This window comes from Oratosquilla oratoria, chromosome 9 (assembly GCF_046742065.1).
Source record: "Oratosquilla oratoria isolate Oo_2021 chromosome 9, ASM4674206v1, whole genome shotgun sequence".
In the NCBI taxonomy this organism is placed as follows: Eukaryota; Metazoa; Arthropoda; class Malacostraca; order Stomatopoda; family Squillidae; genus Oratosquilla; species Oratosquilla oratoria.
In genome coordinates, this window is record NC_134785.1 from 51625056 (window position 1) to 51650055 (window position 25000).

General features: G+C 39.6%; 1 protein-coding gene across 4 annotated transcripts in view; it reads right to left on the bottom strand.

Moving 5' to 3' along the window:
* Arms (Ankyrin repeat-rich membrane spanning) overlaps nucleotides 1-25000 on the bottom strand; it is a 661393-nt gene that overhangs the window by 515242 nt on the left and 121151 nt on the right. Inside the window, exons 1-2 of one of the 4 annotated variants that reach the window (XM_076190417.1) lie at nucleotides 22163-22256; nucleotides 20316-21515 (exon numbers count right to left, since the gene is read on the bottom strand). The exons of the other annotated variants lie outside the window; for them this stretch is intronic. Coding sequence (XP_076046532.1) covers nucleotides 20316-21374 — 1059 coding nt within the window. The 5' untranslated portion in view covers nucleotides 21375-21515; nucleotides 22163-22256. Of the gene's footprint in view, nucleotides 1-20315; nucleotides 21516-22162; nucleotides 22257-25000 lie in introns of those variants that run through there. 4 annotated transcript variants of the gene reach the window in all.

Consider the following 25000-nt stretch of genomic DNA (forward strand, 5'->3'; position numbering starts at 1 on the left):
ATGGAAAAATACAACTTGGCAACCGCCCAGATCATTAAGCCTAAAATGTTACCGACAATTTCTGTGGCCTATTTGCTTTTTCATCCTCGTTATTGTTTTCGTTATAATCTTCACATTAAAAAAATACGTCAACGTAAATAACAAAAGAAACTAAAAATATAATTCGAAGGAAGAGAGATAAAACTGTGTTATGGACTAAAAATAATGATGAACAATTTTTAAAATAACGGAACTTTGGCGGAGACGTTATGACGTCATCAAGATACAAAAAAATAATTAGTGCACCGACAGAACAAAAGCTTAGAAAACACAGAAAAGAAAATACATCGAGTGCATGATCATCATACAAAAACGAAATAGATTATTGGAATTAAGAGATGAAAATCAAAAGACAAGTATCATAGAGCCGTTAGATAGAAAAACCAACAAGGACGAAGTATAATGAGAAATGAACGCAAGCAATAAGAAGAACAAGAAAAATTGTAACAATGATGAAGACGATAATGAGCCAAGGGGAGACTATAAAGTTAATTCAAAAAAGAAAAAGAAAACAAAAATAGGTGACCAAATAAAAGAAAAGAAAAATAAAGATAATGGAAACGAGAGAGAGAAAAAAATAGAAGAAATACAAAAAAGTTACATTTACGACAAAAAGAAATAGGACGAAAGACGAGTTCCATCTCCATTAGTATTTTCTTTTTTTTTTCTTCGGACGAATAAAATAGTCAATGAGCGAAGATGAAACGAATGGAACAAAGACGAAGGGGAAGAGGAAGAAGAGGAAGAAGGAGAGGAAGAAGAAGAGGAAGACGAGGAGGAGGAGGAGGGAGACAGGGTGTAGGATGGAAAGGAAAAGGAAAAGGAAATAAGGAAAAAGAGGAAGAAGAAATGGAGGAGGAAGAAGATGAAAAAGAAGAGGTGGGAAATGAGGAAGATTAATAGGAGGAGGAAGAAGAGTACATGGAAGAGGATGGAGAAAAAAGAAGAGAAAGATGAGAAAGAAGAGCTGGAAAAAGAGGAGGAAAAATAGTAGAAAGCGTAGGAAATGGAAGAGGAAGCAGAATAGAAAGACGAAAAAGAGGAAGAAGAGGAGTAGAAGTAAGAACATGAGGAGAAGGAAAAGACGGAGGAGGAGGAAGAAGAGGAAGAAAGATAATAGAAGGAGTAAGAACAAGACGAGGAAAGAGGGGAGGAGGAAGAAAAGACTGACGAGGAGGAAGAAGGGGATGAAGAAAAAGAGGAATAAGAGGAAGCAGAGTAAGAAGAGAAAAGAGAGAAAAAAGTAAAAGAAAAATAAGAGCAACTGCACAGGACGACAAAGCCGAAGAAGACCACAACAATCAACACACAAAGCCATACCAGGAAGGCTTCGGCTAAAGAAGAAAAAAAGAAAGAAAAAATATATATACATACATACATAAAAAGTCTTTAAAAAAATACAAAAAATATTATTTTTTTTATGAGACAAAGAGGAAGTAGCAACGACAAACGTCCAGCTCTCAGAAACCCACCAAGGTCACGGTGGGCGGTTGTCGCTGAGTCACAAACCCCAACTAGTGTTCACACACAGGAAGCGGGCAACTTGCACTGCATTCGAGACCTAAAGCCACCATATAAGGCAATGACTGACTGAATGCACGTTTTATGCATGCAGCATTCCAGTAAGGACGACTCTGGTGGCACCCCTTCGGACCTTAGCCACGCAGCATTCTTTTACACAACTGGAGTAACTTTACTCAGAAAAGGTTGTAGATCGTTTGTATCTTCCACTGTCCCTCCATTCCACGGCCCAACTTATTCAAATATTTCTCTCTTACCACCTTTAAAATTCCACTTCTTTGGTGCATTAATTATCGTCCTTTAGGCACAGAAACGCTGGTTCACCCTAGGACCGTCTTATCCCCTGAGGTTATCTGCATACTATGTCGAACAGAGGCCTATATGACACACTGCATGGTCACCGATCTATCCTATGGGGGAACAGCGCAGCCTTTCCATCTCACCACAGGGACTTTACCTGGCTTGATTATATATATATATATATATATATATATATATATATATATATATATATATATATATATATATATATATATATATATATATATATATATATATATATATGCGAATAAATCACAAAAACACGTGATTCACAAAATGTGTAATAAAACCACTTGGAAAATAAAATGAAAGGTGACCGAACGTTTTCATCTATTCAAGACACTTTCAAGGTACAGAGTAAGGTGGAACTGACGTTATATTTATGTGTGCACAAGAAACACTAGGGGGAAATTAGGACAGGTCCATTGTGACCTCATTATCTCAGCACGGCCAGACGTATGACCCAGTTTTATTACATATATATATATATATATATATATATATATATATATATATATATATATATATATATATATATATATATATATACGTATCTAAACATTTTAAAAAGCTCTGCCAAAGGATTCGAACCCTGGCCTGTGCGTGCATAACCACGAAGTCAAGACGCTACCAAATGCTTATGCACGCACAGGTCAGAATTCGAATCCCTTGGCAGAGCTTTTAAAATGTTCAATCTGTCTTAAACATACACATATACGTATTTGTGCGGTTTAGACTTAAGGTGATCGTCCTATTCCCTAAAAGGATTTTAAATCGGGTACAGATGAAAAAAATCTTTTTAACATATATTGGATTGATAAGAACCACACCCCACATATTCACACATTTGTCTTGCTCAAAAGGTAAAATAATTATCTTCATTGTAAAACAAATCTATGGCACTTCAAGTGTCATGTGCTAAAGGTTATGTAGACTGTAGAATATACAGGAATGTAGTCTATACAAAAATATACATTCTAACAGTCTGAATTTAAAAATCGGTCTTCCATCCCCTTCCCCCATATCGTGGCGTCATCGGAAACGTACTGGTCTCGCTTGGTTGTGGGTTCGAATCCCACACTTCTTACCGATCACCAACAGTGCTTGTTACCCATTCCAACAGTCCGTAAAGCGGATCATAGGACAAAGGTGGCGGCTTCGGCCGCAGCTACTCGACACATAAGAATGGGGGGGGATACTGCAGGAGACCATAAGGCCTACACTTAGCAAATCCATGCCCATGACCACCTATCCTCACCATCCATAAAGTTATCTAAATCTTCTCTTAAGACAACCAATTGTTTCAGAGCTCACTACATAAGAACATAAGCACGGGGGATACTGCAGGGGACCATAAGGCCTACACTAAACAGTTCCATGCCCATTACCACCTATCATCACCATCCAAAATGATGTTTAATTTTCTCTTAAAAAAAAAAAAAAAAAAAAAAGTTTCAGAACTCACTACTACATGGTTACCAAGTCTATTCCATTCGTTAATCACTCTCTTGGTAAACCATTTCTTCCCGATTTCCTTCAACCTAAATTTATAAAATTCAAATGCATTTCTACGAGTCGTGCCCTGCTGTCTTAATATGATGACCTTGCCTGCATCACCTTTGTTAAAGCCATTGACCCTTTTGAATACCTCTATTAGATCACCCCGCACTCTTCGTCTTTCCAGAAAAGACTCTTAAGTTTGCCTTCGTATGGTAATTTCCCTTCCATTCTCTCCCATTCCAGTCCACTTTTCCATCAGAATCTCTGTTCCATGTCTTGTTCGACCGAAGCAGTCCACTGCAGGACCTTCCTCTATCCCCAGTTAGAAGTGATGCAGCCTTTGGACCTCAGGGTGGTCGTATATTTTAACCACAGTTGGGGTATTACATACTCTTTCGTATCGTGTACAAATATCCAGAGTTTTTTGATTTTTATGAAAAAAATAAATAAATAATAATAATAATAATAATAATAATAATAAAACATTTTCGGTAATAGAAAGAACTAAGAGAGTCTGTATATTCCTTCCTCATGAGGGAACTTGCTTGTTTACCTATCCAGCCACAGGCTTTGCCCCCCTCCCTCCCCCACGCTCCTGCATCTAATTATACAAATTTAACTTTCGCCTTTTTTTCTATGCATTTGTTGCATTTTATTGGTAATAAAAATAAAAACAACACACAAACACTTTTTTTCTTTTTTCTCATTGACGTCATGCAGCCCCGCCCCCTCCGAGGTCACGTGATTTTAAAATAATTGTGACGCCAAAAAAAAAAAAATGCCTACATAAACAGACTTCGAACATTCAGATCTTCATACAACTAATGCGCAAAACATTCTATCAAATGCCTCTCCCGGAAGGAAGGTTACGTTGGTTCGCTTAGATACGAGTATATTGGGAGCAACAGAGCTTTTGAAGGTGACTGTACGGCTTGTATTCGTGGCACGCACATACGCGGTTCTCAGAAGGGCGGTGGCGTCCTCCGTCCCCCCCCCCCGAGGGTTAAGGAAACCGGGAACGGAAAAGGAACTGACTTCGTAGGAAGGTAAAGGTGCGTCACACGGAAGAGGAACTACTCCAGGAAGGCGAAAGGCGTGGACGATGAACAAGAGTACAGCAGGAGATCATCAAACAAAAGGAAAAGGTAGGAAATGGGGAGGAGGGGGAAGATAAGAGGAGGAGGAGAAAGAGGAGGAAGTGGAGGAGGATGGGAAAGGGGGAGGAGGAGGAAGATAAGAGGAGAAGATAGAGGAGGAGGAAGTGGAGGAGGATGGGAAAAGGGAGGAAGAGGAGGAGGAAGAGGGGAGGAGGAGGAGGTTGAAGAAGAGGAGGAGGAAGAGGAGGACGGGTACGAGACGATTCATATTGGAAAAGACCATCAACGACAGAAAATATTTTGTTTTTAGCACTAGGGCGGACAATGACAAATAGGAGTATATGGGTAAGTATACTTAGATACGGTACGAGATTTGTTTGATACTTAGATATATTACGCGTTTACCAATACCGCCTCTGAAGTTTTATTAACAAACTACCTACTCAGCAAAGTTGTTCCTAACTACATTTTTACTAAGTCTACATCACAGCCCTGATGGAAGGGGAGATCGCGAGAAGGGAAAGAGGAAGGAGAGGAACAGGAAGAAAGGAAGGGGAGAGATATAGCGATAAGGAGGAAAAAGGAAGAATTGGAAGAAAAATTATAAGAAAAGTAGGGACTAAGAAATTGTTTGATAAAAAGAGGAGGAAAATGTAAAAGAGAAGATTTGAAAGCTGAAGAAGACACGGCGCTCGAATACTATTGGCATTAGAACCAAATGTAATCATGTATAGCAAAACAACTGATAATAACTACATTAATAACTTTGTTATTACTGACGACAGTCTTGCGTCTCTTACATAGCAAACATTGGTAATAACCTTACATAATAATAACAGTAATAACCTCACATTATAAGTAATGGGTACAGTAACTAAATACTTTCATGAATACCAGGCGAGGCATGAAATGCCCTTCTACTGAGACCACATCACCCAGTACTACTTGCTGCATGGTTCGATTATCGGCGACAAAACCAATCTTCTACCCCCTTTCCAGAGACCAAGAGCATGTTGGACAACCAGACGGACAAAAAAATGATATCATACAAAGGACAGACAAACACTTCACGAGTACAGGACCATCTAGCTTCCAAACAGGTCACCGTCCAACGTGGTTAGTATTTCTGCAGGGCCAAAAGACGGGAGTTTTGGACACTCACCGATGTCCTAGTGCTCTCCTTCCCCCACCCCTCCCACCATCCTCGATCTCTGGCCTATGACTGGTCATTCTTAACATAGATATGCAGTTCGACTAAGCTAGAGTTAGAACTGTTGAAACAGGCATGGACTGAGCCAAGCAGCTACCGACTGGACCAACGCCGCGCAATCCATAACTATCCCCCGCAATAACAAGGTGTTATCGTATACTACAATAAGGTTTTAGAAAAAAAATTGTCATGTTGATATATATACAGTATATATATATATGTATATATATATATATATATATATATATATATATATATATGTATAAGGAATCGAAAAAAGGTGTGTTTTTTTTTATTCATTTACATGCTCAGAAGAGGTATGCAAGCTTCTCGATGTAAGCTACGTCAGCCACGAGATGACGACCTTAAGGAGGTGACCGCAAGCCCATCGAAACAATGGAGCCATCCATCAACATTACATCGATGCCCACGACAAGAAGCCGCCTTTAAAAGACCTCATTAGCGACATAGAAATAATTCACTGTGACAACAGTTACGGACGTTTGCTAATATCTGAGGCAGTAGGAATACCTCTACAAAAGCCTGCTTTAAATATCCAGTTATCTTCGCTTTAGGTCTCCCCGTCACCACGTGACATAAACCCAATATGGATATTCTCTCATCAAATAGGAAAAAAATCTCCATCGTGGAACATAATACTTGGCTACACGGGACAAAGAAACAAACAATCCGAGTTACCTGTACCCTCCATATCTACCTCGCTTTATATACCTAAGGAATCTTTATTGTACATTGTATTACCGTGACGAAAACCATATTTAATGGTTTCAACAGCTGTTGCTATAAATAGATCTACATTCTACAGTCTTTCCTATTTTCCCTCAAACCTTGAACTCTGAATACAAAAATATATACAGAGATAGAGAAATGTTCTCTGAAAATCAATGACGCGATTTGTGCTAGCATTCAACAGAACTTGCTTAAGGACTTTGCACAAAAGTTTTATTTATATAATATGTATATACATATATATATATATATATATATATATATATATATATATCACTGTCCAGTAATGTCGTTACACATTAGTAATTGCACTAAAAACCCACTATTATTTGGATTTAAGAAAAGAAGGAAATAACGAATTTCCGTATATTTCGATCACTTGCTGTGATCCTCTTCAAGCGGAATACATCTGTATATAAGATATGTATGTTCTCTTGTCTATGTATTCCGCTTGAAGAGGATCACAGCAAGTGATCGAAATATACGGAAATTCGTTATTTCCTTCTTTCTTAAATCCAAACAATAGTGGGTTTTTAGTGCATATATATATATATATAAATATATATATATATATATATATATATTTAAATGACAGAAAAAAGAGAAAAGAGAGTTAAAGAGGGAGAATCGGCTGTACATAGACCAGAACGAGACTGATGATGACGATGATAGAGTACTTTGGTTAACCTTGAAGTCTCGCCACAACCAGTCCAGTCATTGGTGACGTTAAAAAATAAAAAAAAAGAACAAAAAGAATAAAACGTAAATAAAAGAATAATGAAAAAATAAAAGTAAACAGGAAGTACGTGTTTGTGGTAGACACGTGTCGTCCCTTCCTCCCTCCTCCTCCTCCTCTTCTTCCTCCTCCACCTCCTCCTCCCTTTAAACAAGAACCACGCCCCCCGTCCCCACCCCGCCCTGCCACCTCCCACTCCCTTCAAGTGACGTCAATACTACGAGTACACACGCTCGCGAACGCGCATATAAACACACATAACCACACACATGTACGTACGTACATGTGCACTGATTCGGGAACTACCCCTGAACACGGCTGTAGTCCAATCAATTTTCTTCATTTATTTACATTTCCCATCTCTGTATCTTTCATTCTTCCTCTTTTCAATCACATCTCTATTGTCTATTTCACCTTTTCGAAGTCTTTCTCCATTTTTCTTATATTATCATCTTCCCATTTTCGTTTCTTTTTGTATATGTCTCCTACCCTCTTCCTCTTCCTCCTCCCACATCTCCATTTTCCTCCTCTTCCTCCAGATGTCGCTCCGTTTTCTTGGGTCTCTGCATGACCTGCCTGTTCCCGAAGCTCAGTCATGCAACACAAATCATGCATCCCTGCCACGTCTATTGACAAGTCAACTCCCGAATTGATTTATCCATTCATATATCTTTTATTTGTTTTCATATTTCAGTATCCTTAGCCTTGATTATACTCAATTCACAAATTTATTCGTTTATCTGCGAATTTTGTTATTCTACATTCATCCCTCGTTATAGATTCACAGCTGACAGGTGATTATATCGAAATATATAGAAGCGCTGGTATACCGGCTGGACTTTAATGATTCTATTCGTGCATGTTTTGTGTGTGTGTGTGTGTGTGTGTGTGTGTGTGTGTGTGTGTGTGTGTGTGTGTGTGTGTGTGTGTGTGTATACATGCGCCTTTACTTTCTTACTAAACCATTTCATGTACAATTTTCATCAAATATCTCCTTTTTGTTCATTTTCGTATACTTTTCTGATGTAGTCAAGAATTTTTATGCAATTTTTTCTATTCTTTCTACTAATCAAATTGTATTTTTTTTTTTTTTTGCATATATGAGGGGGCTAGTTTTGTTAAAGTCACCCCTGACACTACACACAACCTACATAAGAGAACTTAGTGAGGTATGACTTTTGTAATCAATGTTTGCAAATTACATAGACTTTCTGAACTTGTATTAATTGTAATAATAATAAATAATAATAAGTTTATTTGGCAATGAAGTATAGATAATGAAAAGAACACATAGTTCGAAATAACAATTACAATTGCCGAGGATAATACAAAAAAGCATGTAGAGGTGCTATAGAATTCTATAAAGTACTATTCAATCCTAAGACTTGTTCCCTCGGTCACAATTTAAGAACAAATTAATTACTTTGATGATTAATGACAAAATACTATTTTGTGATATATGAAAACGTACAAATCTATATGTTGTTCTTAATGCATTAATATGTCTAAGTTTGCTTAAATTACAATAGGATTGTATGTAAAAACGTATGTACGTAATGTTTAACAATTTGCATGGTTTGAATATATTTTGGATCAATTTTGGGTGTATATTGTGGTATAGAAACGAATAGATAAAAATAAATAAATAAAATAGAAAATACACAAATATATATGTAAATGGTTAAAAATGTAATATATATAGGTAAATGGGTAACATAGGCAATTTTAAATATATAGGTAAATGGGTAGAATAGGTAAATATATAAATAAACTCATTAATTGACATATACATAAACAAATGAATGAATACAAGAATAAACATAAATAAACAAATAAAACCATACATAGATAAATAGAGAAGATAAAAAACTATGAATCCATAATTACTGAAGATGAAGTACAATAGTGTACCCAAAAATTTGAATTAAACGAATGATATCATAACCTTTTTCCATCACCAATTTAAGAGGTAATTCTGTGGCCTCGATACTTCATTCTATATCCTGGTTGCCGCCAAGCGATTTTAATCACCTGAAGAAAGAGCTGGTATGTGTTAGAGGGCCAAGGTATCGCCATTGGGATTTAACTCAGCCGATTTAATGAAGCGGCTTTGCTGTGGAGGTGCTGTGTCTTGCGACACTGCTTCTGACCTAAGGCAGTGGACAAGATGCAGGGATGACCCGCCATCCAGGAGGTGCCAAGATAAGAGGGAGGGAAGAGGGTGGAGGGGAGTGGAGTATGTAGGGGGATGGAATGGGTGTGGTGGTGGTTTCTATGCCTTTGTTTTTTTGGCTACCTCTCTTATAAGGGGGAAAAAAGCCTTTGGTATATGTATGTACTTTATATAATTCATTCTGGTAAACTACAAGAGTCTGTATTCAACAGAGGCGGCATTATCATTTTTTTGTTGCGTATCTTACAAGACTTGTATCCTTGTTCTGTGTGTAACCAGGCTATTTTGTTCAGCTGAGGGGAATCCTTTGGAGTCTACAGAATTAAGACCTCTCTCTCTCTCTCTCTCTCTCTTTCCATGCCATTTTGAAACTTATGTATCACTTTCAGTAGCACTTACCCTATACAGAAGATAATAGTTTTTTATCAATTTTATTGTTTAACAACGTGGGAAAGATGAAATACATTTCCCCTCCGTCCCTCCATAAAACCGCGGACTAAAAACACGACAGCCAGTGCCAACGATGATTAATCAAAAGAAAATTTCTACAAAGGCTATTTTGCAAATGGACGTTGACAAGGTCTCACGAAGACGCATATCATAGTCATTTCGTAGCAGTGCGCGACACACTAGCCCAAGGGTTTAATCGATAACCAGTCTCAGCATCTTCGGATTGACATCATCGGTCAAAACTCCGCCCCCTTTTGATGACGCAAGACCCCGAAGTCGTCGTGATTGGCTACGAGAATTCAGTGACCAATCACAGAAGGTTGAGGCTCTACGTCATCAAGATATTGTGAGAGTAGATTTCCTATTCCCCCCCCTCTGGCTACGGATGTGGCTGAAACGAAATCTATCTGCACTTGAATGATAAAAATTTTCTACAAGTGTGCCGCGGTGGACGGAAAACTCCCAAAGAAAACGAGAATCTGATAAAAGGAAAATGGACTACCAAACTAGGAGCTCAAGTAAGAAAATATGGGGAGCAGAGAAGAAAACGGCTACCTATAATTTTTTTTTTTTTTTTTTTGGGGGGGGGAGGGGACAGAAAGAAAAAGTAGACACAAAGTGGAAACTTATGACCGAGATTATGTGGGGAACTTGTACCAGACAAATAGAAAGATCGCACACACATAACAATATAGAATTAGTAGCCATAGAACAACTGGTCGCTTTAAGAGAATTTTTTAATAACTTTATGGACAGGGATGACGGGTGGTAATGGACATGGAACTGCCTAGTGTAGGCCTTATGGTCTCTTACATTCTACTCCACTCTTATGTCCTTATGTACAAGGAGCAAGATTATGCTCAAGACACGAATATACAGGTGGAATTAAACTAATTGCTCACAACACGAAAAAGCTTTTAAATAATCATAGGCTGCGGCAAACGTGAACATTAGAAGACAACAGTTGGTTAGATGAAGAAGATGGACAGACAAAACAGATAAAACATTCTGCCTTCTTCGTCACTGACGGAAAAGGTTTCCAAAGACTTGTAAAAAGCCTATGACAGTCTACCGAGAAAAGAAATTTGGAAACGTGCGAGAGGAAGGGCGGTACTAGGAAATATATATGAAGATCATTCAGGAAATATATCGGGATACAGACACACAAGTCCAAGAGGCACCCTGGTGAATTGTTTCAAGGTCACAGGGGACCTGCACCAGGGATTGGTACCTAGTTTTATCTAGTTTTATCTTACCCACTTGAATGCACTATCATCATGGCTAAGCGAGACATTGTGGAGCCCCACGTGATGTCTACTCGATGCTGAAGACATTGTACTAGAAAGCTAGAAAGCAGGAAAGATGTCCTGGAAAAACGAGTGATGAAGACAAGAAGGCCAGAAACAGAAGAAATGACAAACAGACAAGACGAAGACATACAAACCACGAGACCAAACATGATAGAAAAAGGAAAATAAAATTAAAATACAAAATAACGAGAAAAACATGGAGAAGTTGATGTACCTTAGTAGCATCTTTTATACGAAGGTGGGGAAATGTGAATAAAGATGTCAATTATTGAGCTCAGGTTAGGATGGAACAAGAAGCAGCGTGCGTTCAGGTGTACCGCACAGTAGGAGAGTACTCATGCCATTGAAGGGAATAGATCACAAGGCAGTGGCATCTCCCGAGACGATATACGGCAGTGGTTCCCGCTGGACGGAGCCACCAAGTTTCACAAGAGGAGCCACAAATGGAAAACTGGTGGTAGTTAGTGGTTGTTTGATGGTTTTAGTTAGTATTGACTTAGTTTCCAGGACGTAAATGAACAGCAAATCATAAGCATGGAATACATGAGGAAACAGTTCCAGAGACCCTGGCTTCTGCGGCATGGAAATAACTCGAGAAGATGAATGTGGTTGAGATGAGAATGTTGAGATGGATGAGTGGGTTGGGGTAAGGAGGGAACACATCAGAAGATGTAGACAAGTAACTAAAGTGATCAAAAGAACCACAAGAAGCAAGTCTCGAGGTGGTTCGGGCACGTCATCAGAAGTAAAGACGGCGCACATGAGAAGAGAAGACAGAGAAGGTATTGGCACGTCATGAGAAGTGAGGAGAAAGCACATTGGATGAGAAGCCATGGCTACAGAACTGCAAGGAAGTTGAAGAGGAAGACCAACAAGATGGTGGAAAAAAATAATTACACAGAGGAGGAGGGGCGAGGTTTGGAGGGTGAGGAAGGGAGGGAGGAAGGAGGAGAAGGAGGAAGGGAGGGAGGAAGGAGGAGAAGGAGGAGGAGAAGGAGGAGGAGGAGGAGGAGGAGGAGGAGGAGGTGGGCCTAGGGAGGGTAACATCACGCAAGGCCAGACGAAGTCACGTCAGGGTCAGTTCTAAGTTGGCGAACGAGGTCATATGGGGTGGACTAGGTCATTCAATCTGCACAAAACCTTTTCCATTCAGATGATATGTATTCAGAGTACATACATTAAGCTAAATAAAGTTAAATTTTATTGGAACGTTGAGGTCATATTTACATTTAAATAAACCCTTTGAATTAGATATAATTCTATATTGTATATTTCATATTTCGTATGCTGTATGTTATATCTCGTACTTTCAACTTTATATTCAACAAGTTTTAATTTCCTTTAATGGGACATTCTCCTTTGGCGCTCTTTACATATTTTCTTCAAACCGACGCTAGACTACTTTTTTTTTTTTTTTTTTTTTGTGGGTTGGTCTAAAGGCCCAGCTGACAAAACACATGAAGGAAGGTCAAACAGACAACATATGCCAACATTTGAAAAATAAAATCAAATAGAATATAATACAAAATAAAATAAGAAGAGGTGTTCCAGTAACAGTATTTTCAGCAATGGAAAATGCGGACATCCTTGCCACAAAAGACCTCCAATTATCAAAATTTAAGAAAAAATCAAAATGATATGGGGGGGGGGGTTAAAGAAAGCTGACTGAAATATATTCCGAAGTACATCTTTCCATACGTGGATACGTGGCACAATACAAGGCAAGAGAGACAGTGTAGCAAAATAACAGAAGCGAAATCGAAGCTAAATTTGACCAATGAAGGGACACAGGCGGCGCCCCACGATTACGGCAATTACTGTAAGTAAACACACAAGAGCACTCACACACACTCACACGCATGTATACATACAACGCGCACACGTACACACACACACATACACAGATACACACAGATAAACAAAATCACACACACAAGCATACAAAAACACATACTCACAAAATCACATACACATACAAACTCACACACACACACAAGATCACACACAAACACACACAAGCATACAAAAACACACAAACTCACAAATCACACATACACACACACAGACTCATACACGATCATACAAAAACACACACACACACACAAAAAAAATCATATACACCCACACATACACACACAAACTCACAAACACATCCCAACACAAGGAGATAACAGACTGCAGTGCTGTCAAGCTTTTTTTCAGCCCCGGGCAGGGATCAAACTCGGAGCGCTAAGCTAACAGGCGACCTCGCCAACACTACATCAGCAAGCCGGATGTGTGTGTGTGTGTGTGTGTGTGTGTGTGTGTGTGTGTGTGTGTGTGTGTGTGTGTGTGTGTGTGTGTGTGTGTGTGTGTGTGTGTGTGTGTGTGTGTGTATTCACCATGGTCTTTGGATCACACGTTGGACTCGTGATCGACATCTACTTCCCTCCCGGAAGAGAGCTCAGAGCTCATAAAGGAACGATCTATGGTTATTGCTGCGACCTCACACGCACACACACACCCAACTCCCCGCCCAAGAGAGTTGGAGTAACATCTCGCAGTGCAGCGATAATGAAATTATTTCAGCTCTGGACGGGATTCGAAGCCGGACCGCCGTAGTGGCAGCCTGGAACTCTATCAACTGCGCCACGAGGTAGGTAGGTAGGTAGGTGTGTGTGTGTGTGTGTGTGTGTGTGTGTGTGTGTGTGTGTGTGTGTGTGTGTGTGTGTGTGTGTGTGTGTGTGTGTGTGTGTGTGTGTTCAGCCGCTACACGCATGCGCAAGCTAGCCTCTCTATGTATAACCCGGCGCATTATTGTAGGCCAAAATAAAACATATGTATTACCGCCGTCGTCATGGCAACGGAAATGTCGTGAGGAGCTCTGGTCCCTACAGATATACTCTCACGGCATTTGTCTTTACACAGTGTCCCCGATGCCTGCGTGTTCTCACGCCGTTATTTCCACGGAAATAATAACCTAAAAGTTATTTTCCTTCGTTACTGAGAAAGTATGGAAATGACTGCACGTCTGGTCGGGCAGGAGCGTACATCAAGACGGCATACGAGGTGGTGCCAAAAGAGATGATTAAAATCAACTGACGACAGCTAAAAATAAAAGGAAAATAAACCACGTTTCGTCGGAAGACGTTTCTATATATGTAGGCATATGTGAATATATATATATGTATATATATATATATATATATATATATATATTATATATATATATATATATACATATATATATATATATATATATAAAATGTATAATAGCGAAGGTTCGAGTCTTTAGCTGTACCACGTATCAATTACTGCACGTATGCCTCCTCGAGTTTCTCGACGTTGATGGCTTAGAATTAAAATGAATTGTGGTTGACAAATGTAAATCTGTTCACTGGAACCCATTCAGTGTTGTACAGATATATATATATATATATATATATATATATATATATATATATATATATATATATATATATATATATATATATATATATATATATATATATATATATATATATATATATATATACAAGTACGTATATACACAAATGTTTGTGCGTGTACAGTGAAAAAGTTTTCAAATAAATAATTCTGATCCTGGAGAACATAAACACGAACATTTGTCACTCCAACGTTTCTTCCGAAAATAAAGATTTTCCTTTTCCAACAAAATGTTGGAGTGAATAGGATTTCGTCCTTTCACCCGTCTCTATGATCTCCATCATTAAAATTATGTACGTAGGTATATTCAGTATATATATACATATATATATATATATATATATATATATATATATGTACAACACTGAATGGGTCCCAGTGAACAGATTTATATTTATAAACCATAATTCACTTTAATTCTAAGCCATCAACACCGAGAATTTTCTTGACAATATTTGATGGAGTTCTTATGTTCCTTAATTCTTGTTGTCAGTTCACTTCCTGTTTGCCCCTAGTACACTTCTTCACAGTCCTTACAAGGTAGTTTGTAAACATTCATCCTTCGGTGTACATTCACTACTTTCCTAAAAAATACTGTTTGGATAATTAAATATCATACTGATTGGTAGCGTTCCGGAACAGGCGTTTACTGACCCATTGTACGGAAGTATGATGATGTTATTACTCCACTTATACTTGTTATCGGTCAGTGGTCCCGAGAATGCATAACTTTGATGGCACCAAAGGAATCAATCTCAAAAGCAGAGGGGTCTGACCTCACTATCAGTCAAAGTCCGCCACGACCTTATCAAGGACATATAACCCGAGTCCCCCCTTTTCCCTGTCCCCAAATGTACCCTTCTTAGCTATATATACTCTCATACTCCACACTATGTATCATTCTGCTGAAGAGGACCACAGATAGTGGTCGAAATATACAGATTTTCTGTCCATCTTATCTCATTCTCCGACAGTGGGTCAATAAGTCTTATACTGTGTGTGTGTGTGTGTGTGTGTGTGTGTGTGTGTGTGTGTGTGTGTGTGTGTGTGTATGTGTGTGTGTGTACATACAGTATATATAAAAACATAAAAATGTGAAAAAATCCAAGCCAAAAACAAACAAATGTAAGGCAAAGTTTGACGGGACTCCATGAGCACACCTACCCCGTATAATGCAACTAGGCAAAAGCAACTATATACACACACACTACGGCGGTCCGGGTTCGAATCCCTCCCAGGGCTCAAATAATTTCAGTATCGCTGCGCTTCGAGTCGTTACTCCAACTCTCTTGGGCGGGGAGTTGTGTGTGTGTGTGTGCATGTAAGGTCACAGCACTACCCATAGATCTGTCATATACGAACCCTGAGCTCTCTTCCGGGAGGGGAATAGCTGTCGATCGTGAGTCCAACACGTGATCCAAGACCATGGTGAATCACACACTCACACACACACACACACACGACTCGATGGGGCAGTGGTCAGAGTTCCCGCCCGCCACTACGGCGGTCCGGGTTCGAATCCCGCCTAAGGCTGAAATAATTTCAGCATCGCTGCGCTGCGGGTTGTTACCCCACCTCTCGTGGGCAGAGAGTTGGGTATATGTGTGCGTGTAAGGTCACAGTATTACTCATAGATCGGTCATATATGAGCTCTGAGCTCTCTACCGGGAGGGTAAAAGCTGTCGATCACGAGTCCAACACGTGATCCAAGACCATGGTGAATTGCACACACCCACAGTTCTCCACCCCCCCTTGCAGAACAGCCCCCTTAAGTTGACCTTTTCACGACACGCATGAGAGTACACGTCGACGGTGTTCTTCTCCCCCAAAAACAGAATCCTAAGAACAGAAGAGTTGTTGGTTCATAGTTCCAATATGAAAAGAAATTTGCCTCCGAACTTTAAAAAAAGTACGAGTCTCTGGTCCGTAGAGGTACTACTAAACGTCTTCTCTCTCTTGTAACATTTACTGCACACAATTATGAAGTTGCAATACCAGACGCTTTCATTCAGATCGCGCTAGTGAAAAATAGTACGGGTCTCTGGTCCGTAGGGGTACCACTAAACGCCTCCGCCCCCTTGTAACATTTACAGCACACAATTATGAAGTTGCAATACCAGACGCTTTCATTCAGATTGCGCTAGTGAAAAATAGTACGGGTCTCTGGTCCGTAGGGGTACCACTAAATGCCTCCGCCCCCTTGTAACATTTACAGCACAATTATGAAGAGCAATACCAGACGCTTTCATTCAGATCGCGCTAATGCGGAGTATCGATCGATAGGAGACCGCTGGTTCTGCTGCAAAAAACTATTTGGGCTAATTACAGAGCAGGAAGCAGACGGACCTTTGAGTCCAAGCAGAGGTCTTGATATAGCTTAACCAAAAACAAGAGTAAAGTAATAACAATGAAATAACATACAGATAAATAAGTCAATAAATCAATAAATAAAATATAAATAGATGAATTAACAAATGATATTCAAATAAACAAGTAAATAAATTAAATAACCACATATACACAAATAAGTAATAAATACACTACCAAATGAATTAATAAACAAAAATCTGAATGACTATATTTTTAATTCATTTTGTCAATTTACCGTATTCCAACGAGAGGTCAAAATTGAAATAAGGAGATAAAACAAAATATTAGACATTTCGTCAGGTGATTTTATTCAAGGACTCTCACCAATGAACACCTAAAGACTAGAAACTAAGCTAGAAGAAAACCTACGTCATATTTCCTAGATTATCTATCATGGATGTCGCCAGGCGATTTTATTCATATCTTGCAGCATTAACGATCTCCAGACGACCAATTAACATCGACAATTTTTCAGACCAAAAAAATCAACATGAGTAATGACGTCACAAGAAAGGGTTAGCAACCAGCCAATCAGCGGCTTCAAAACTGAAAAGGGGGCGGAGTCAATCGATCACAATGTCCAATCAAAGATCCAACTTATGAATGTCATCGGCAAATCTCTCTTACCATGAACCTGACAAAGACTCACGTCCTGCCCTTTTGATGTCTATTTGGATGTTTAATCTATTATTATTTGTTTTAATTACCCACTGTCGGAGAAACAAAGCAAAACAGGCGAACTGTATATTTCGACCACTACATTTTCGTCTTGTGTTATTATCATTTATATCATTATAACTTTTATTTGTTTATTTATTATTATGATTTTTCGTTTGCATCCGACTTAGTTATGGACCAAAAGGTCTCCTGGCGGCATGCTCCTTTGTAATCCTTTGTAAAATAACATGGCGGCATTTAGATATTTTTAATTTCCCAAACATATTGAATATCTTCCCTCACTTGACAGTTTACTTCAACTCCTATTCCTCCATTTCCTATAACCCTAAGCACTCCCCACTTCCTCCAGATTCTGCCCCTAGGACTTATCTCCAACTCACTACCATCCTCTCGCCTTGTACGCCTCACCACTTTGCTCTTACACACATTTACCTCACTAAACACATCTCTAATATCCGCTCTCCACTATAGTTCTTGTACGACAATTCCGAACCTCCCTACTACTCCATCTACTGGCTCGTATCTTTATCTCTACATTTACATTCCTCCCAAAAACATCTATATCCTCATTCAAATAATTCTAAAAGGCCTCCCTCTCCTTTTTTCCTCACTACAAGGACCGCTGGATGGTCTCTGGCCGAGCGGGTTAGAGCGTCGTTACTTGCGGCGGAGGTCGAGATGATGACGATTCGAACCTTGCTCAGGGCGAGTTGAACCAAGGGCATGATTCAATTAATTCCACGCCACAAAGTCCCTTGTAAGGGGCACCGTCTTAGCCTCCCGATAGGGGGAGTGTGACGTTAAAGCAAATCACAAGGACCGTATGCACTCACAAGCCCACATCTCCCATCCCAATTTCACCTTGGCCACATTATCCTCTAAGACACTTCCCTCCACTCCACTACGCATTTCCATAACTCATCATTTACCATAAGAGCTATTCATTCCCTTCCTCGGCCACTTATGCCTTCTGACATTTTCCCCAGCACACTCCCACACTCCAGTTCACCCCCTCCTTTCAACTTAATTTCATTTAACGCTAGCACATCCATACTCCTTCTCACAAACATAACACCAATCTCTTCCCTTGAACTCATTCGTACTACAACCACGCATTTTTAATGACCCAACTGCTAGAGTTCTGTTTGGAGTTTTCCTTTCATACCCTCTCACACATTTTTTTATGAGGGAAATACAGAGCGGAGGTTCCCTGGTCCCCTCACTCCGTCCCATTTAGTCGCCTTGTCCAACACGCATGAGAAACAGTGGCAAAATTAGCCCGCCACTACCACTTTTACGACCATAAATGTTTGGTGAATCCAGGCTTCGCATCGGCTTACCTCTGTATCAAGTATATATTCGTGTTAATATTTGTTATGTAAACATTATAAATACTCCCAAGTTTACAGGGATCCTTATCTACAGAGGTTATCTTTCGAGCACAGGTTGGGCGCTTATCTGTGTCACCCGAGTACACAACTACATAATCTACAATAAGAGACATTTTACTATCTTGTACAAGTATCAAAAGGTCTTTTAATTCACATATAATTGATAAGGTGTCCGCAAGTGACTGTCTCTTTAAGTTGGCTATAGAAACAAACAAGAGGATTGATCTTTGTTGATCCACGAGGAATTTCGATAATACAGTTTTGTATGTTTACCATGTTACCAGACACCCAGACAGCACCATTCCAGAAACTGTCGACGGAGTTGTTTTCTCAACTGAACATACATATACGTTCGGCACTACCTCCCTTACGCAACGGTCAAGATCTCCTTCATGTCTAAAACGGCGCACAAATCCCTCATATAAAGCAGCTTTTGCTATCACAACAAGGCTCTCTCTCTCTCTCTCTCTCTCTCTCTCTCTCTCTCTCTCTCTCTCTCTTTGTGAATGAAGTACCAGAAAACGTTTGAACAAATTTCTCGAAAGAACTGTGACAATAAATAAATAAATAAATCAAAATTCTGCGTTTTCCAAAGTGACACACACCCTTTAAACATCCGTCACTTTACCTTTGACATTTCTTTCAATTTCCATTTCACCTAGCTCTGCGTCTCTCATTTAATCCATGCCTGTCAACTTGTCTATATAAATCGATAAAACACGAGAACAAGAGCCTTGCTTACAGAACAAGCAGTGCCAGGCACTGCAAATCTCACACGTCAGCAGGTCATTTCAGTATAGCATGATACTGACAAGCTCCACTAAAACAAAGGCCACATTTTTTAACTATAACCCTCTTGACCTTGAATCTAACCTTTCTAGGTCTAGGAAGGTTACCAACAAACATCAATCTGCAACCATTTTACAGTCAAAGTCACTAAATGTTAGTGGCATTTTGCCTGACTTTTAGTCAGTCAAGTTTAGATTATGCATTATTCACTACTGGGTAAAGAGGTATAACTAAGAATTGAATAAACATAATATTCTCAATTTGAAGTACATCTGATTTTTTTAAAGCCAAAAATTAATTTTCATATTGCCGGTGACCTTCACCATGACCTTGACCCAAATACTTCCAAAATTCTAACAGAGCCACATAAAACCTCCTACCCTTACTAAAACTTTCATGGCAAATGATCTAAGTGTTTTGCCGCAATGTTACTAACAACCACTGAAACAAGAAAGTCAAACACAAATAATACCAAGTCCCTAGACACTATCAGGACGAGGTTGTAACGTCCATCTGGAGTATCAAAATGGAGTTCAATCTAGTCAAAAACTTACCGTTTGCCTCATGCTACCGAGCAATGCGCGTCCGATTGCATCGAAGGCCTTGTGGAAAGGCCGGTCTGTGTTCACTTGATTGCGTAACACATTTGGCAAAGACACAGCCTTCAGAAGCTTAGGGCTGGCCGTCCTGGATGTCGGTCTGGAATAACGTTCCGGGGAAGGAAGAGCCGGGGCCGAGGACGTGCCGGACGTTTCCGACCCGGCGATCATGGACCCATCAAGAATGAGACTTGACGATCTTCTTGGACTCCTGCTCGGTACGCAGAGGAACCCCGCGCTGCTCATCGCTGGGCTTGACCTCGTGGGGAGCAACCTCGCAGGTCTCGCTGGTAATGAAGATCTCTCGCCCTGCCTCAGAAGCGATGGCTGGCTAGTGCCCAAAGGCTGGTTAGGTGCGGTTGGCCGATCTTTAGCTGCATCTGGAGGAGTTCCATGAGAACGATGGGTTGGAAGACTTGGATGGACTTCGACAGAGTCTAGGAGGATTGTCGGAGGAGGATTCTGAGGTGATCCTTCGGTAGTCAGAGAATCCAAGACCAGAGACGCACTTCGGGAGGGATCCCCGCTCTCCTCAGTGGTCCAGACCGAAGCCTGAGAGTGGTTCCTCCCAGAGCCGGGTCGCCTTCCACTACGGGTGTCCCTGAAGCCTGTCGCAGGTAAGACTGAGGCCTCACTGTCAACGGATTCCCTCGATGTTGACCGTTTTACACGAAATCTTCCTGTCCGCACTTCCTCGTCCCCTTCGATGTCCTCGGGTTTACCGTCCTCAAAGATGGACCAACGGTTCGAGGCCGCGTCCTCCTCGGATTTTCTGAGGAGGAGGTAGTCGATCACGCTCAGTTTCTTGTCGCTGGTGACCCATCCATCAACGCTCGGATGGACGGATGCCGAAGTTCGAGGACGAACAATGTTCCCAATCGACATTCGACTTCGAGACCTCTCGACGAGCTGGCTCCGAGGACGAGTGTGGGAATCGACTACAGGACTCGACTCTGAACTCGTGGAGTCCCGCGCCTCCTGTGACATCTTCGTGTTGCCTTTAGTCTTGGGCATACTTAGACTAGACTACGGAAGCAATTATTTTTATCGATTAAATATGTCTTGGTTCTCACTACGATTAAAATACTGTTTTGTTTTTGTTTTTCTAGAAAATTACTATTTCATCCAAGAATATCAAAATATCTATCCTAATACCTGTATACAATTCAAGAACACGTATGACAAATTGAACTAGTAAGGTTAACCGAATAGATTATATTTGACATCATAACAAAGGACATCTATTATTTCTCTTCAATGATCGTCAATTTCGAAAAAGAAAAATCGGTGCATGACAACGACATCCTGTTTACTCGTCGCGTTGCATTTCTCACTTTGCACGCCGGTTCATTCAATGATTCGCACAATCATCAATCAATAGTCAATGCAAACTTGGCACAGAAGCCACAAGTAGTCGGACTCTTTCTCTTCCTTGTAGTGAAGCTTCGAATTGTAAATCTCTCTTTCGATCTAACAATTTCACGGTACATTTGCAAACATTACCGCTCACAAACGATACTGAGCGATGGTTTTTCTTATATCAAAGACTTCAAGGAATGCTAAATTGTTCCCAATTCCCACAAAAAAAAGACAATAAGAAGTGAAGTTTCGAATTGTAAATTTCTCTTTCGGTCTAACAACGATACATTTGCAAACATTACCACTCACAAACGATACCGAGCGATGATTTTTCTTATATCAAAGACTTCAAGAAATGCTAAATTGTTCCTAATTCCCACAAAAAAGGGACAATATGGGGGAAAAGCAATCTAGAAATTGGGAACATGGGATGTGTTAGGAACCTGGCCGTAGGTCACGCCACACTGGCGATTAATCAAAGGTTCCCGACGACTCGCGTGAACGTTACTAATTCAGCCACACACGACCCTCTCCACCACCACCAACTGTTTCTCCCACCAACACAACAACTTATATACCACCCTCCATCGCTTCTCTTCTCCTCCTCCACCTCCTCTTCCTCCTCCTTCTCACCAGCTGCCGGTAACCTATCTCAGGATCATTCTCGACAGTAATCCTTGAACTGGAAAAATAAACAAATCTTATCAAATACACGAAAATCCACATCACATTATACGTTGTGTGTCTCTCTCCTTCCTTGACTCGCTGATACAGAAGCTGCAACTCAATCCGTGACGTCACCTTTGCCTTACGTCCCTCCGGATAGATAAGGTCCTCGAGGTTGAAAACATTGCGCCACAGCGAAATCACTTGACTGCGGTATTAGTTATGATCGATTTATGTCGTACACGTGATAATTACATAACAAAGAGCAAATCAGTGGTAGACCTCTTTACCACGATTCTTTTAATATTCATTTCCCACAATCATTTTTATATTATTTATTTGCTTGTTTGTTATTATTTGTCTGTTTGCTTACTATTATTTGCTTGATCCACATTTATTATTAGTTATATGTCAATTCAGTATTATTTACTATTTACCATGTTGTTTATTTAATTATACCTATGCATTTATATTTATAATTATTTATATATTTTTTATTTATCATATTATTTTTTTCGCATCCGACCTAGTTATGGATCAAATGGTCTCCTGTTGGCATGCTCCACCTTTGCAATCCTTTGTTTTATGAAAAAATGGGTCTATTTTTAGACAGTATCTATTGTATTAACTACAAACAATTAAATTAATATACAGCTACGTAAATAAGTGAATGAACGTGAATACGAGTAAATTAAAACTAAAATAAACAAAATTATTAATAAAAATGCAAATAAGTAAATAATTTATAAAAACAATTATGTAAAATAAATAGGTGACTAAGCAAACGAAAAATAGATTCATAAAACAAATAAAGAAAACAAAGAAATGATCAAGTAATAAACAAATTAGTTGATAAAAATAACTGGATGAACAAATTGGTAAATTAGTAAATGAATAGATAAGTAAATAAATTATATAAATATATAAACAGAAAATGAAATAAGTATATGAATTAATAAATAAATAAACATACATATGTATTCATTTCCAAAAATTGGTTCCTGTTCGCAGACAACCCGCAACCCATCTGTCTTCCTCGAAAACCTTGCGCACTCTGCCTCTTTTTTTTTCTTTTCTTTTTTTTTTGGGGGGGGGAGGGGCAGGGTAATCGAGGGCGAGCCTAAACTCTGTATTGGACAAAGCCTAATGAAAAAAGGTTCCGTGTCCTTTTTTTTTTTTTTTCAAACGAGATCAATGGTGGCTGCCCACTTTCGAGAGTGATTATAAATCAACCTCTCCGTCACCTAAACCCTTCTTCAACCAGCATTCATTTTTTAACTGAATCAAGCAGGGTTAAGCCTTTTGATTAAACCCTTCGGCAAAACAATATATTAAAATGGACATGAAAATATGACCCACAATACAATAAATGTATTACAATATAGTGTATTTTTCAACAAGCCACTTCTGTTAACAAACTTATACAATATAGTGTATTTTTCTGATAACAGTCACTTGCTTACAAAATTCTATTAGTATAAGGCTGAAATATATATATATACATATATATATATATAAATATATATATATATATATATATATATATATGCGTAAGTAACCACTAGGAAAAGTAAACTAACGAAGCAGAGCGCTTTCGTATAATTACATCTTCACTTTTCCTAGTGGTTACTTACGCATTTGTGAACACACGCTCCTAGTGTTTTTATTGCATATGTGTGTGTGTGTGTGTGTATGTGTGTGTGTGTGTGTGTGTGTGTGTGTGTGTGTGTGTGTGTGTGTGTGTGTGTGTGTATGTGTGTGTTATATTAGGATTACGAGAGGAACAAAGGGAATAATTGATGACAAACAGTGTGGGTTTAGGACAGGTAGGGGTTGCGTAGATCAGATTTTCGCGATAAGGCAGATATGTGAGAAAGCTTTGGGAAAAGGTATGGATGTTTTTTGGGCCTTTATGGATTTGGAACAGGTTTATGACAGGGTAGACAGGAAGGCACTGTGGGAGGTATTGCAGATATATGGGATAGGAGGAAAGCTGTTAAGAGCAGTCACGAGATTTTACGAGAGTGGTAGAGCCTATGTTAGATTTAGAAATGGAGAGTGTCTGTAGTTTGAGGTAAAGTATGTGTTATGTCCCCTTGGCTGTTCAATTCATACATGGATGAGGTGTTGCGAGAGGTAAACGCAAGGGTAATGAGGTGGGGATTGGAAATGGCTAAAAAAATGGAGAAAGGTGGGAGATAAGCCAGTTGTTTGCTGACGAAACTGCACTTGTGGCAGGATCAGAGGAGGGATTGAGGAAGTTGGTGACGGAGTTTGGGAAGGTGTGCAAAAGAAGGAAGTTGAAAGAAAGGGAATTGGGAAATAATGTTGAAAGAATATTGGAATGATTTGGACACATGGAGAGAATGAGTGAAGAAAGATTAGTAAAAGAGGTCTGGAGGGCAGAGGTGGAGGGAGTAAACATAAGGGTAAGAGCAAGGATGAGATGGATGGATGGTGTAAAAGGAGCATTGGGAAAGAGGGGAATGCCTGTTGAGGAAGGAAGGGAGAAGGCAGGATACAGGGGCGAGTGGAGAATGGTTGTGTATGAATGATGCTGTGATGCATGAGGGGGAGTGGGTGGGGAGTAAATGTGAATGATATTTTGACGCAGA